The following is a 13257-nucleotide window of genomic DNA, read 5'->3' on the forward strand; positions in this document are numbered from 1 at the left end:
GATGACCCATCACTTCATTGAAACCATCAGCCCAACGGCTGAGAAGTTGAAGCAGACCCTGCCCTTACTGCCCAATCCAACTATAAGGCACTGGCTTCCTTCCAGTCTCCTGGAAGAGAGGGGCTGAGAGTATAATGTTCTTTTGTCTTTGTGTCTGTGTCTGAAAAGAAGCTAACTAAACTTCAAAATACTAAATTAATACAAAAAACTGAGAGTACCTTAGGCAATTCATGCAAAATCCAAATGAGAAGGCAGATTTTAAAATAGCAAAATAATAAAATTGCTACTATATGTCATTTAAATGTCATGACTTCTGAATTATACAGTCTTCCATGAAACCTCATCTAACTTCTAGGTCAAGAATGATGATGGTCTTGCTTTAAAACCAAAACCTTCATTCAGGAGACCCGGGTTCAATTCCCACAGCCTGCACATGCCAAAAAACAACCTTCATTCACTCTTAAGCTATTGACATTTTGAAATAGCCATCTTCAACTATAAGGGAATTTACTGCCCTGCCCCATTCCAAAATTTAATTCCTTAAATTAAAAGCCCCCCTCCCTTTCCATGGTATAGTTTCAGCTTTGGCCCCATACCTAGTCACAACCTAACTGCTGGGAAGGAGCGCCCAGCTGTCTTAAAAAGTTGCCCACACCTCCCCTGGAATCCATAAATGCATAAAAAGCAAACCACCAGTCTTTACTATGACTGACCAAATGGTAAAGCCCACCAAAATTATCCTATGGGGCTCAGCACACTGCCAAGGCAGGAAGGGAGTGTCAGAGAGGCAAGAGTAGAGGCCAGGGTACAGCTCCTGACCCTGCCCCCCCCCAGCCAGGCTCCCTCTGCCAAGGTTCACCCCTCCCTGCCCCTTGCCTGGTTTTCCAGCCTCCAGCCACATTTTCAGGATTCCTTCAATAATGGACTCATTTGAGCCTATCATAATTCCAGCATGGTGCTTATGGAGCCACAGTCTCGCCACAGCCCTCGGCCCCTTGCACTGCTGCCCCTAAATTGTGGGTGAGTGTATAATTTTTTTAAAATTGTGGATGAGACAATTAAATTATTTTTTAATTAATTGTGGTGAGTGTACAATTTTTTTTTAATTGTGGACAGACTCCACATGGAGTCTGTCACTGCTTGTGACCAAGGAATAGGGTCTGGTAAATTAATCTTTTATAAAATTAATAAAGAAAAACCTAAGCAAACTTAAACAAGGGTAAATTATCAAAACCTTCCATGTTGTAAATAATTTAATCTTGGCCAGAGAGGTCTGGCCTTTGCCCCTGGCTCTCAGGAGGGAATTCCTAGGCCCTAGGAATGGCCTGCCTGCTGAGAGTGCTCTGTCTGCCCGGGGGACCTGGGCTCCACCAGATGTATAAGGACGCGGATTGTGGTCGGGGCTTTGGTCACGCAATATCAGGTCCAGAAAGGCTGGAGGCTGAGGTCAGCCAACCATGCCTTGACCAATCCCCAGTAAAATCTCTGGACAGCAAGGCCTGTGTGAGCTTCCCCTGTTGGCGATACTCCATGCCTCCTGACACACAAGGTTACCGAGAGGAATCGTCCTTGTCCTTGGCCCATGGGGAGAGGACTGGAAGCTCCATGCTTGGAACTCCCTCTAAACTGAACCTCAGGCATCTCTTTTCCTGGCTGACTTTAATCTTTATGCTTTCATGGTAACAAACTACAACTGTGATCGTGACCACTTTCAATGAGTTCTTTGACTCCCAGTGAATTACAACCCTGAGTCCCTGATCTTGCAATTGGTGTCAGAGTGAGGGTGGTCCTGTGGACTGTCCCCTAACTTCGTACCTTCTCTAGCCTGTTCCCTGTGAGCCTGGGTTCGGAGTCCTTCTGGCTTCCTTTTAGCCCTTCACACACGCCTACCACAGCAGTAAATGAAACACTAAATGAAAATGCCCTGCTTCCAGGCCTGTCTCCCTGGCTTAACTCTCAGCTCTTTCCTGTCTTGCTCACTGTTGTGTGAACAACTATACTGCAATCTAGTACAATTGCTGGCACCTAGTAGAAACTAAGTAAGTGTCTGTTGAACAGAAAGAACTGAAGCCAATGAAATGATAGCGAAGCAAGCAAACACTCACACTCTTCTCTTGGGATTCAGAGAGGTTGCCCCCATCTTCATCAGCCTCTTTTTGTGCCTCATTTTCTTCAGCCTTCTCTGTTCCCTGGTCACAAAGGAAACCCACAGTATCACTAACTACACTGCGCTTTCAAGGGAAAATCAGGCCATGCATGCTTAGATTTTCTAATTTAGATCCATAGCATATAAACGAAGCAAACATAGATGTCATATTTATTGGTTCAATTAACTACTAGAGTATAAATAAGCTCACTGAACTTATAAATTGCTGATTGGATCTACTAGTGCATGTTGATAGAAATGACTAAGATGCAAGGTAGAGTAGCAAACTCACTAAGTGAGGAGTTTCAATTCTCCCTCAACTAAAGCTTATGAAGAGAATGCCAAAGGATTCTATATTTAGGCAGTTTACTGCTTATGTGGTGGAAGGTTTAATCATTTAGAGATTAAAAAATAGATTTTTTATGAACCAGTAGAACCTCAGAATCTGATGCTATTTGGAACAAGAGGTTTACAGAGGCAAGTAAAGTAAGGAGCTCCAGACGAGAGCATTCTGGAGCAGGGTGGGCCCTACATCCAACGTGAGCATTCTAAAAAGTAAAAGAGAAAGAAAAAGAAAGCCCAGAGACAACGAGAGGGGAAGGCGATGTGGAGATGCAAGCAGAGATTGGAGTTAGGCAGCTACACGCCAAGGAATGCTGAAGGCTACTGGCAGCCACCAGGCACTGGGAGAGGAGCATGGAGTGGAGCCTCCCCTAGAAAATCCAGAAGGAACCAAACCCGGCTGACTCCTGGACTGTGGACATCTGGCCTCCAGGACGGTGAGAGAATTCACTCCTGTTGTTTTAGGTTTATGGTGATGTGTCATGGCAGCCCTGGGAAACCAGTGCAATTAGACATAGAAAGATGACAACCCAGCAGAGGTTCTGAGGGAATTGGCCTGGGAGAAGGTGGTTCAAGACAACCAAGGCTTACCTCTGCCATGCCCTGGGCCTCTCCTTCCACATCTCCATTGGGCAGGGAAGACGCTTCCTCGGGCGATTTCGTCACCTTTGCCATACAAATTGAGAATATTTGAGAATTTTCCTGAGGATAACAGTTTACATTTCAAAGTTTAGCTGTTCAAATTATGTGCGCCTTTATCCCTCCTTTTATCATTACAACAACATCTCAAGCTAAGTAGGTAAGACAATGATTACCACTCACCCTTTAGAGATAAGAAGATAAGGGCAGAAAATGCTCTGTTTTATGTTTTTTTTAAATTATCCTGTGGCCCCAGCCCTTTAAAATATTAGATTATTTTTATTATAAAGGTACTTCAAGCTTGTGGCAACAAATTAAGCCATGTACACACTCTGCAGGTGCAACCTTCTGTGCTAATCAATATTAAAAATGTGATATGTACCTAAACTCTATGCTAACTCATACGGGGAGGCTATTGAGGAGGGGGATTAGTTGGTATTTTTGTTCTATTTTTATATTTTTTAAAACAGAAATGGGATCACACTATACACAACTTTTTTTTTTATCTTAATATAGTTTGGTCATTGGTGCAGGTCAATTCATATGGTTCAACCACATTCTTTTTATCATCTGCTCAATATTTCATTTTAAGAAAATATGGGAATTTATTCAAATATTTTTAAACTGATGGATGTTCAGAATGTTTTTACCTCTACAAAAATATGTTTTTTTCCTCTGCAAAGAACACTATACTAAACAATAAACTTAATAAAATGGGGAGGAGGGGTTTAACGTATATTGAGTTTCTTCCCAAGAAGGTTCTCTAACAATTCGTTTTTCCTCAGTAATAAGTGGATGTCCCCTCATGGTCAGTGGAGATGATTGCTCTCTTTAATCTTCGACAATCAGTTAGGTGGAAAATGGAATTTTATTTTTGTTTTCATTTATATTTTCCTGGTCACTTCAAAGGAAGAATATATTTTTCATGGGTTCTTAGCCATTTATATTTCCTGTTTGGATAAATGCCCTCAGATTATTTACCCATTTTTAATTGAGTTGCTTGTTTTTTTATGATCAATTTCTAGAGTTTCTCTATAGAAGAGATTAGCCCTATGTCACATATATTACAGATGTTTGTTTCCAGTCTATAATGTTCTATAAATTTCATTGGGTTTTCCTTTTCTATTTTTTTCTTTTTGGTTTTCAGCCTCTTCTATAAACAAATTCATCTAACTTTTATTCTCTGAAATGTATCTTATTAGTTATTAACATCTAGAGCCTTTATCCATCTGGAATTTTTTCCAGATAGATGACAGATTATGCCTGCACTATCTTCCCATTGAATTAAATTGCTGTTTTTGTCATACATATGTGTGTGTATATATATATACATGTATACATTATACATGTAAGATATACATATATATGTAAGATATATCTAGTAAGTTCAGACTTTCTATTCTATTCCATGCATATATTTAGCAGTTCCCATGCCCAATATATTGCTTTTATCACAGCAGCTTTTAAAGTACATTTTAATATCCAGAAAGGCAAGCCTTTCCTCATAAGTGTTCATTTTCAAAAGTTTCTTAGTTCTTCTCAGCCATTCATTATTCAAATCAATTTTAAGATCATCTTGTCTAGTTCCAAAAAACAAAAAAATGTAGGATTTTGGTTGGAATAGCACTTGTTAGAAGAAAATTCATTTGTTATTGTTAAGTCATTCTATCCAGAAACATTCTTCAGAGCTGGTCACTGTCCTTCACCACAAAAACTAAATTACGTTCTGCTTATAGGCCATATATGCTTCTCGATGAAGTTATTCCTAAACATTTTATAAACGTTTACCGTTATTGTGAATGGGATTTTTAAATTTCACATTTCAACTTTTTACTGGTTATTGTTGATATAAATAAGAGCTACTAATTTTTGTATAGTTTTCTTTTATCCAGAAACTAGTGAACTCTCTTACTAATTCTAACAGACTTTATAGACATCTCTTGAGATTTCTAAGCATATAACTACACATATGCAAATAAAGATAATTTTTATTTCCTATAATTATACACAGGAGACTTGTTTTCTTCTTTTTTATATATACTTGCACTAACTATTGCTTCTAACACAATGTTTAGAAATATAGTGATGACAAGCATGCCTATTCTGCTTCTAAATTTAATAGAAATGCTTCAATATTTCATTTAATAAGATACTTAAAGCTGACTTTTGGCAATGGGTTTTTATCATATTTAAGCAATTCCCTTCTGTTCGTATTTTACCCTGTTTTTATTTTAATCAAGAATATCTGATGACTTTTATCAAATATTTTCTTGGTATTTGTGGATGCAATCATATGGTTTTTCTCCTTTAATCAGGTTAGGTAACGAATTATGTTGAAAGACTGCCTTTTAGTGAATCATCCATGAAATCCTAGAATAAATTCTGTCTTGCATATGGTATATTACCTTTAATTCAATGATAACTATATTTTCTAATATTTTATTTCAAATTTTTCCCATTATATTCATAACTAAAATTTATCTAGATATCATGGAAAGTGTCCTAAATAACATATCAACTGGCCAGGGGCTTATCTATTTCCTTTTTCTATTCAAATTATATCTATTCATACACACATACACATATATATATACACACATGCACACACATGTGTGTGTGGTTTGAAAGGATATATGTCCCCTAGAAAAGTCATGTTTTAATCCTAATCCCATTTTGTAAAGGCAGCCGCTTCTTCTAATCCCTATTCAGTAGTGTATGTTTGAAGCTGTAATTAGATCAACTCCCCAGAGATGTGATTTAATCAAGAGTGCTTGTTAAACTGGATTAGGTAGAGGCATGTCTCAACTATGTGGGTGGGTCTTGATTAATTTCTGGAGTCCTGTAAAAGAGGAAACATTTGGAGAAAGAAAGAGATTCAGAGAGAGTAGAGCAGAATGACAGAGACATGAGAAGAAGAGTCTACCTGCCAGCAACCTTTGGAGATGAAGAAGGAAAATGCCTCCCAGGGGGCTTCATGAAACAGGAAGCCAGGAGAAGAAGCTAGCAGATGATGCCTTGTTCGCCATGTGCCCTTCCAGATGAGAGAGAAACTGTGACTGTATTCACCACGTGTGTTCTTGGATGAGAGAGAAACCCTGAACTTCATCGGCCTTCTTGAACCAAGGTATCTTTTCCTGGGTGCCTTTGATTGGACATTTCTATAGACTTGTTTTAATTGGGACATTTTCTTGGCCTTAGAACTGTAAACTAGCAACTCATTAAATTCCTCTTTTTAAAAGCAGTTCCATTTCTGGTATATTGCATTCTGGCAGCTAGCAAACTAGAACACTTGCCAACATACAAACTCTTACTTTCCTTTCTTCCCTCTTTCCTTCTTTCCCTCCCTCCCTCTCTTCCTTCCTCTTTCTTTCTCCCCTCCCTCTCTTTTGAAAATAACTTATTTCAGTTTTTCTTTATATTGGTTCATGCTACCTACTTTTTAATTTTCTTTTCCTTTTTTGATCTTTCTATTTTAATCATAAGAGCATATAAAGTTATCAATTTTCTTCCACATAAAATTTTAACTGTACATTGGGTACAGTTAAATTTGGGCTTTGGGTATGAAATATTCTCTTCGTTTATTTTTAGATAATTTCTAATTTCAGTTAAATTTTCCTTTGGATACAAGATTCTTTTAAAAGTGTATATTCATTTCTTAAGTTCTTATAATATTTTCCTTTCTGATTTTAATTCTATATTTGGGATAAGAATGAGTTTGTAAAATCACCCTTTTTTGAAATGTATGCATGTTTTTCTTGTGAGCAAGTACATGACAGCTTTGAAGTTGTTTAAGAATAAGTTATTTAAGTATAAGAGAAGAATATGTGCTCTATTAATCTATTTACAATGTGTACATATATATATACATGTATATACACAAATATATTAAGTTTGTTGATTATATTCGTGTGTGTGCTTAGAATAGTACCTGGTAAATACTAAGCATAATAGAAATGTTTAATGAAAGGCTTGCTTTTAACAAGTTCTTGTATTACTAGGAGTTTTTGATTTATGTATTTGATTGCCATGTAGTATGATCCCTAATGTTTTGTAACTGTTACACTTCCTTCACAGAATTTACCATTTTTCATTACACAATATATCTTTTACCAAATTAAAGCTTTTGGTCTTGAATACCTCTTTCACCAATATTAATACTGTCGCTCCAGCTTTACTTTTGTTTGTATTTGCCTGCTATTTTCCCATCCCTTTATTTCTGTTTCCTTGTAGCACTGTGTGTGTGTGCTCTTATAAACAACGTGTAGATCAATCTATTGTTAAAATCTAATCTCACTGAAAACTTCAATTCCACGATGGCCAAGTAAGTGCCTACAAGATAACAAATACAAACTCCAGACAAAACAAACCAAAGAAACATAAAGAAAAAGAGAAAAGAAAAACGCCTAAAGACACAGAAGAATGAACAGAAGCAAGCAGATTCGAGAGAAAGTTTGCACTTAAAAGTGAAAGGGGACAGGGGTGGCTCCATGGTCAGAGCTTTGGGGCTGAGAGTGAGCTATTCCTCGGCAGGGGAATAAAACTATAACAGAAAAACAGTTTGGGGACTGAAGATCAGAAAACAGACTTTGGGGCAACCACAGACATTGGAAAATGAGGACAGAATCCTGGACAGGAGAAAACCAGATGGGGAAGCCCAAAATTCTGTTTATAAACTCTGCTCAAAACCCATGGCTGACATGCTTGTATGGATCTAGTTCTAGATGTTTTGTTTTGTTCCTGATATATATATTAGTGCATCACATACGTATCAGAGCTATCATATATATACAAAACCTTAGTTATATATATACAACCTTAGTTAACTTTATTGTAAGTCTTAAAATTGGGTACATTGCAATTCTACTGGTCAATAAGAGGAAGAGGTAAGGGGTATGGAATGTATGGGTTTTTTTTTTTAATTTCTTTTTCTAGTGATGCAAATGTTTGAAAAGTATCATGGTGATGACTACACAATTATGTGATCATATTGTTAACCATTGATTGTATATTTTGGATGGATTGTATAGTGTGTGAAGATATTTCAATAAAATTACACTTTAAAAAATCCATGGCTGAACCTTGAACCATGCATACATGGGACTGAGTTCAGCTAAAGGAAAGAAAGAAAAAAAAAAAAAACACCAAACTGAGATTTGAGCAGCTGCTGAAGACACAGAATTGGCAGTTTAAATTCGGCTATAATTGTTTGCTGAAACAAACCTCCCCAAATCAAAGAAATATCAAAGAAAATTAACAAATTACTGAGTCTTCACAGGACCACATTGACTATGCCCAGGACGTGATACAAAATATTTAAAGTATTTTGATAAAACTCAAACAAATGGAACATTCTGCACCTACAAAAATATAAAATCTGAAATTAAAATACACTAGATTGCGTTAATGATGAATGGAGATGATAGAGAAGACAAGAAGTGAATTTAAACATAGACAGACAGAAATCATCCAATCTGAGGACCAGAAAGAAACAAGAGTGAAACAATGAACCAGCCCCAGGATCTGTGGGATAAAAGCAAAAGGTTTAACATGAGGGTGTTAGGAGGGGAATCAAGAGTGAATGGAACAGAAATAATATATGAAGATTTAATAGCTGAAAAGTTACTAGAAATATGCTGGTTTGAAATTGTTATGTACCCCAGAAAAGCCATGTTTTCATCCTGATCCAATCTTGTGGGGGCCTATTGTTTAGGGTGGAAACTTTGATTGGATTGTTTCCATGGAGATGTGACACACCAATTGTGGGGTGGCCTTTTGATTAGATGGAGAAGTGACTCCCCCCATTCAAGGCGGGTCTTGATTAGTTTACTAGAGTCCTTTAAAAGAGAAGATATTTCGACAGAGCCCAAAGCCAGCATGAGACCCAGCCATTTGGAGATGTAGAAAGAAAATTCTTCCGAGGAAGCTGTTTGAAACCAGAAGCCAAAGACTCCAGCAGGCACCAGCCACATGCCTTCAGCTGACAGAGGTGTTCTGGACCCATTGGCCTCTCTTGAGTCACAGTTTCTTTTTCTGGATGCCTTAGTCTAGACATTTTTACAGCCTTTGAACTATAAACTTGTAATTTAATAAATTCCCTCTTTAAAAGCCATTCCACTTCTGATATATTGCATTCTGGCAGCTTTAGCAAACCAACGCAAGAGGTTTCTCTGACCCTAGTGGGCCAGTTTCCATACCATGGTGCTTCGGCAGGTGGGGCACATGGCATCAGGACCCTCACTTCACTAGAAAGTACCAAAGCCCCTGGCACCCCACCCCACCCTGTCCAGTAACTCCAGATGGGCAACCACAGTTGGCAGTGGGTCTGGCCTGGAGAGACACTGCCAGTCTCCTCTCCCTCTCACAGCACCAGCTCCACCTCCCCAGCTTTGGACTGCCCGGGCAAACCCTTCTCTCATCCTCGGCAACCACTCAGGTGACAGGCCCAGGCAGACAGCTGCTCCCTAGGAAAGGTTGGAGGCTGCTTTTCTCCATTCCAGACCCCTCCTCCCACACTCACACACACCCACACCTGTTTCTCACAAGTAGACAAAGGGGGAGACCAAGCCCTTAGTGTTTTCTGAAATATGAAGAAAATGTATTCAGGAACCTGACTGGGGTCTTAGACCCTGTTCAGTCTGTATTGTCTCAAATCCAGGCATTTTGCTTTGATTCTCTTAAAAAAAAAAAAACTCTGCACACAATTTACCTGGTTTCACTGTAATTTCTTTTTTCATTTTTGGTGTCCATTTGTATTGAATAACTTGTTACATAGATAAAATGTAAGAGGTATATAGATTTCTGCTAGCTTTCTCTCCCAGCTTTCTGTTTCATAAAGCTCTCCCCAGTGTGGGGACTTTCGTGGCTCTTGTGGCTCTAAAGCTTTTTCCAACATGGTCCCTCTTAAAGGGCTCCAGTAAGCAACCCCATTTTGAATGGGTGGCGACCATTTGATTGCCTTCCACAATTGAGTGGGTCACTTCTCCATGGAAACAATAAGAAAGGTCCCACCCAGCAATACTGAATGAGGATTACAAAACATGGCTTTTCTGGTGTACTCAAGACTCAAACCAACACACTTGTCAAAAAGACCCGTTGTAAATGTGAAGAAGAGTGTGGGGCCGCAGGGTAATGAATTTTTTTTCTAGTGAAGGAAGAAGACAATCGAGTATTTTGTTTTCAGAATGTTGTACAATATTTGGGAATGGGACATTGGTGTGTTTAGAAATTTAGTTTAAAAAAAACAAACAGATTGATCAAATCTGTTCAGTTTATAATGTTCTAGATTTTTTAAGTTTGTTTTAAAAACATGCTATATAATAGAAAAAAACGTTATTATGGGAAGAATGAGCATTCATCTGTCTCCACAAACCCATTCTCTAAGTATAGATTTTAAATTGATTTTCCTATAGTGAGAATAAATTTAGTCTCGGTCATGACAAATCTTTTTTGAAATGAATCTGGGTATAAACAAGTAAATTAAGAGATAAATGAGTCAAACAGATCTGCACTTGTCTTGTGTCTGGAGATTTATGCACGAGATAGCTGATGGAGGTAAGGAAAGCAATGGCTGTTGAACAGAGTGAAGTTGATGGTCTACATTAAAAATTCATATTCACAGTATTAGTTTTATTATCATTATTTTGTACTGAACTGACATAATTATACACACTCAAAGATGAGACAACACTAGATGATAACATCTACTGAAATTTATCTTATTCTTAATTTTATATCTTACTTTTCTCCTATCAGACTCAAAAAGCAAAGTTTGATTCATTTTAAGTAGAAATCACTAACATATAAACATATGTTATTATGACAGTAACTACATGAACTACATCAGAAATTAATTTATAACAAAATAATTTCATAAGCACAGTCCAGAAAATCATATTTTTACATATTAATTAATGCCCTAAAGATTATAAAATGCGGTGATATTTCTTAAGATAGGTATTATAAAATCTATGGGATTAAAACATAACAAAAATAGGAAAAGCACAATTTTGGATCAAAAATATTTTTGACAAAATTTGCATTCTATGTGTGACTTCAGAATAAGGTGCTTCCTAAAATCAAATTAACGGTCATCACTAATTAAATAGTCTTGGATGCTGATTTCTGTCTCCATTTATTGTGACCCATGTAACAATAATGCCTACCTTTGAGTCCGGAGGTGGAGCCAAACCAAGGAATGAATATATAATATTCTCTTCCTTTGCAGAGAAGAAAGAGTCAAAGTCCTTGAAACAAAGAAAAAGAATGGTTAAGCCCACTGCACATTTATTAACTAGCATATTTAGCTAAATTGATCTTTTGTATGTTTCTAGTTACCAAATCAGGAGCTAAGTCAAAACTTTATCCCAGTTTGCTTCTTCAAAGATGACTAACCCTAAAAGTTAAGAAATCTAACCCTGAACTTTATATTTGTTTATACATACATAGTTTATTAATATAAAATTAATTAAAATTAATATAAAATTATAAATATTAACATAAATCTCTTAACAGGAGTATAGTTTCATTACCATGAATGAGTATCAATACTCCATTGAGATTTCATGCATCATTCATATTACGTGTGGATTACTTTCATGTCTGCATATATAAAGACATTTATATGTCATTGAGTGACAGAACAGGGCACAGCATGCACCTTTCCTTTTTTTATTTAAATGTATGTAATTCTCTCATGTACATTGGATTTTTCATACCACTCAAGGACTTCATAATATATGAACAACTTTTCAGTGCATTATTTCTTCCCTGCCATTTTTTTATATAAAAAAATACTGTGGTACAAAAGACCTTTCACAAGATCCCTTCTGGAGATATGTTTGTGAATACAGTTATGGTTCTATAACAATTGTAATCAAGATCAGCCCACAAGGCCATGAGGGTAGACTCACTTTCTTGGAGAGTTTCTGATTAGTAAGAACATTATAATGACTGGGGAAAGGGGGAAATATTATAAAGAATTCTAGCAGAAGACTCTCCTAGAGAGATTTCTTAAAAAATATTTCAACCCTATAATGAATACAATGAAGATGACATGATCGTTGAATCATTCCGCTGAAGAAGTTTGTGTCTAGAAAGAAGCACAATATAATGTAATTAAATACGAATATACTTTTTTTGATGTTCTGTGAAAATAAAAGGCCATGAGAGCAGAAAAAATATAGACTGTGAAAAGGAACAAGGAAACACTCTGGAAGAATAAGCACATAAGCAACTAATATATCCTCTAGTCAAATCTTTTAACACAACCCACTGACCAACCATAAATGTCTTATGTATTAAGTGTTAAGGGAAAGCTTCTACATCATTCGGCTTAATCAACTACTCGAGACATCCAGGTGACACTTCTAAAATGAGTCAGTTATGAAAACAGTATCACAATCAACGTTTGGAAAAGTAGCATTCTGGCAATTTTCAGGCATCCACAAACGTGACTGTCCAGACCCTGCCTTCTTTATCCGGCATCATTTGTCAATTTCTTTTTCAGTTCTTCCTCTTGCTCCCTTTCATAGGCCTCGTAGTTGTCCTTTATCCAGAACTCTCTTTTAAGAAGTTTCTTTCTTCTAGAGTATCTTCTAGACTATCAGACTGAGACTCTGACACCTTCATAGATTCATGTATCATCTACAGTCTCTCTTCCTGCCCATATTCTTAGCCCTTGATGTTAAAATTATAGACCCGTCCGCAACATCAAACCACATAAGCATGGCTGGAAAGGAGCTAAGATCATTTGAAACAGAAGATCAAGAATTCTGGGTTTCTGATAGCCTCCCTTTATATGGATTTTACTTTTTATACTGGTCTTTATGATGGTCTTCTCCTCGTGCCGAATTTCCATGGTTGGACTTTTTTGGGTCTGCATTTTTCTTTCGCCCTGCTGCTTCACGATTTCCATGGCATGGATACGGATTTAGGGCATGTGGCAGGTAGCCGATTTGCCTTATTGTAGCTACTCTACCGGCAGGAAGGCCTCCTCTGCGTTCTGCGGCATCCGCCAGGCCCCTGGTCACCGGGCTCCGGCCGGTCGCGGTCGGGATGGGAGAGCAGGACCAGCTGCCGGATGGCCCGTGCCTTCTCCGCCTGGCTTGCCGAGGGGCTTGCGCTGCAGGATG

General features: G+C 37.6%; 1 protein-coding gene across 2 annotated transcripts in view; it reads right to left on the bottom strand.

The window, feature by feature from the left end:
- SH3BGR (SH3 domain binding glutamate rich protein) overlaps nt 1-13257 on the bottom strand; it is a 64661-nt gene that overhangs the window by 24234 nt on the left and 27170 nt on the right. The window contains exons 3-5 of one of the 2 annotated variants that reach the window (XM_077119055.1): nt 11290-11370; nt 3080-3154; nt 2106-2189 (exon numbers count right to left, since the gene is read on the bottom strand). In XM_077119055.1, the coding sequence (XP_076975170.1) occupies nt 2106-2189; nt 3080-3154; nt 11290-11370 (240 nt within the window). The remainder of the gene's footprint in view (nt 1-2105; nt 2190-3079; nt 3155-11289; nt 11371-13257) is intronic. The other variant, XM_077119056.1, reaches the window with a different exon arrangement.

The sequence above is a fragment of the Tamandua tetradactyla genome, chromosome 10 (assembly GCF_023851605.1).
Source record: "Tamandua tetradactyla isolate mTamTet1 chromosome 10, mTamTet1.pri, whole genome shotgun sequence".
Taxonomy (NCBI): domain Eukaryota; kingdom Metazoa; phylum Chordata; class Mammalia; order Pilosa; family Myrmecophagidae; genus Tamandua; species Tamandua tetradactyla.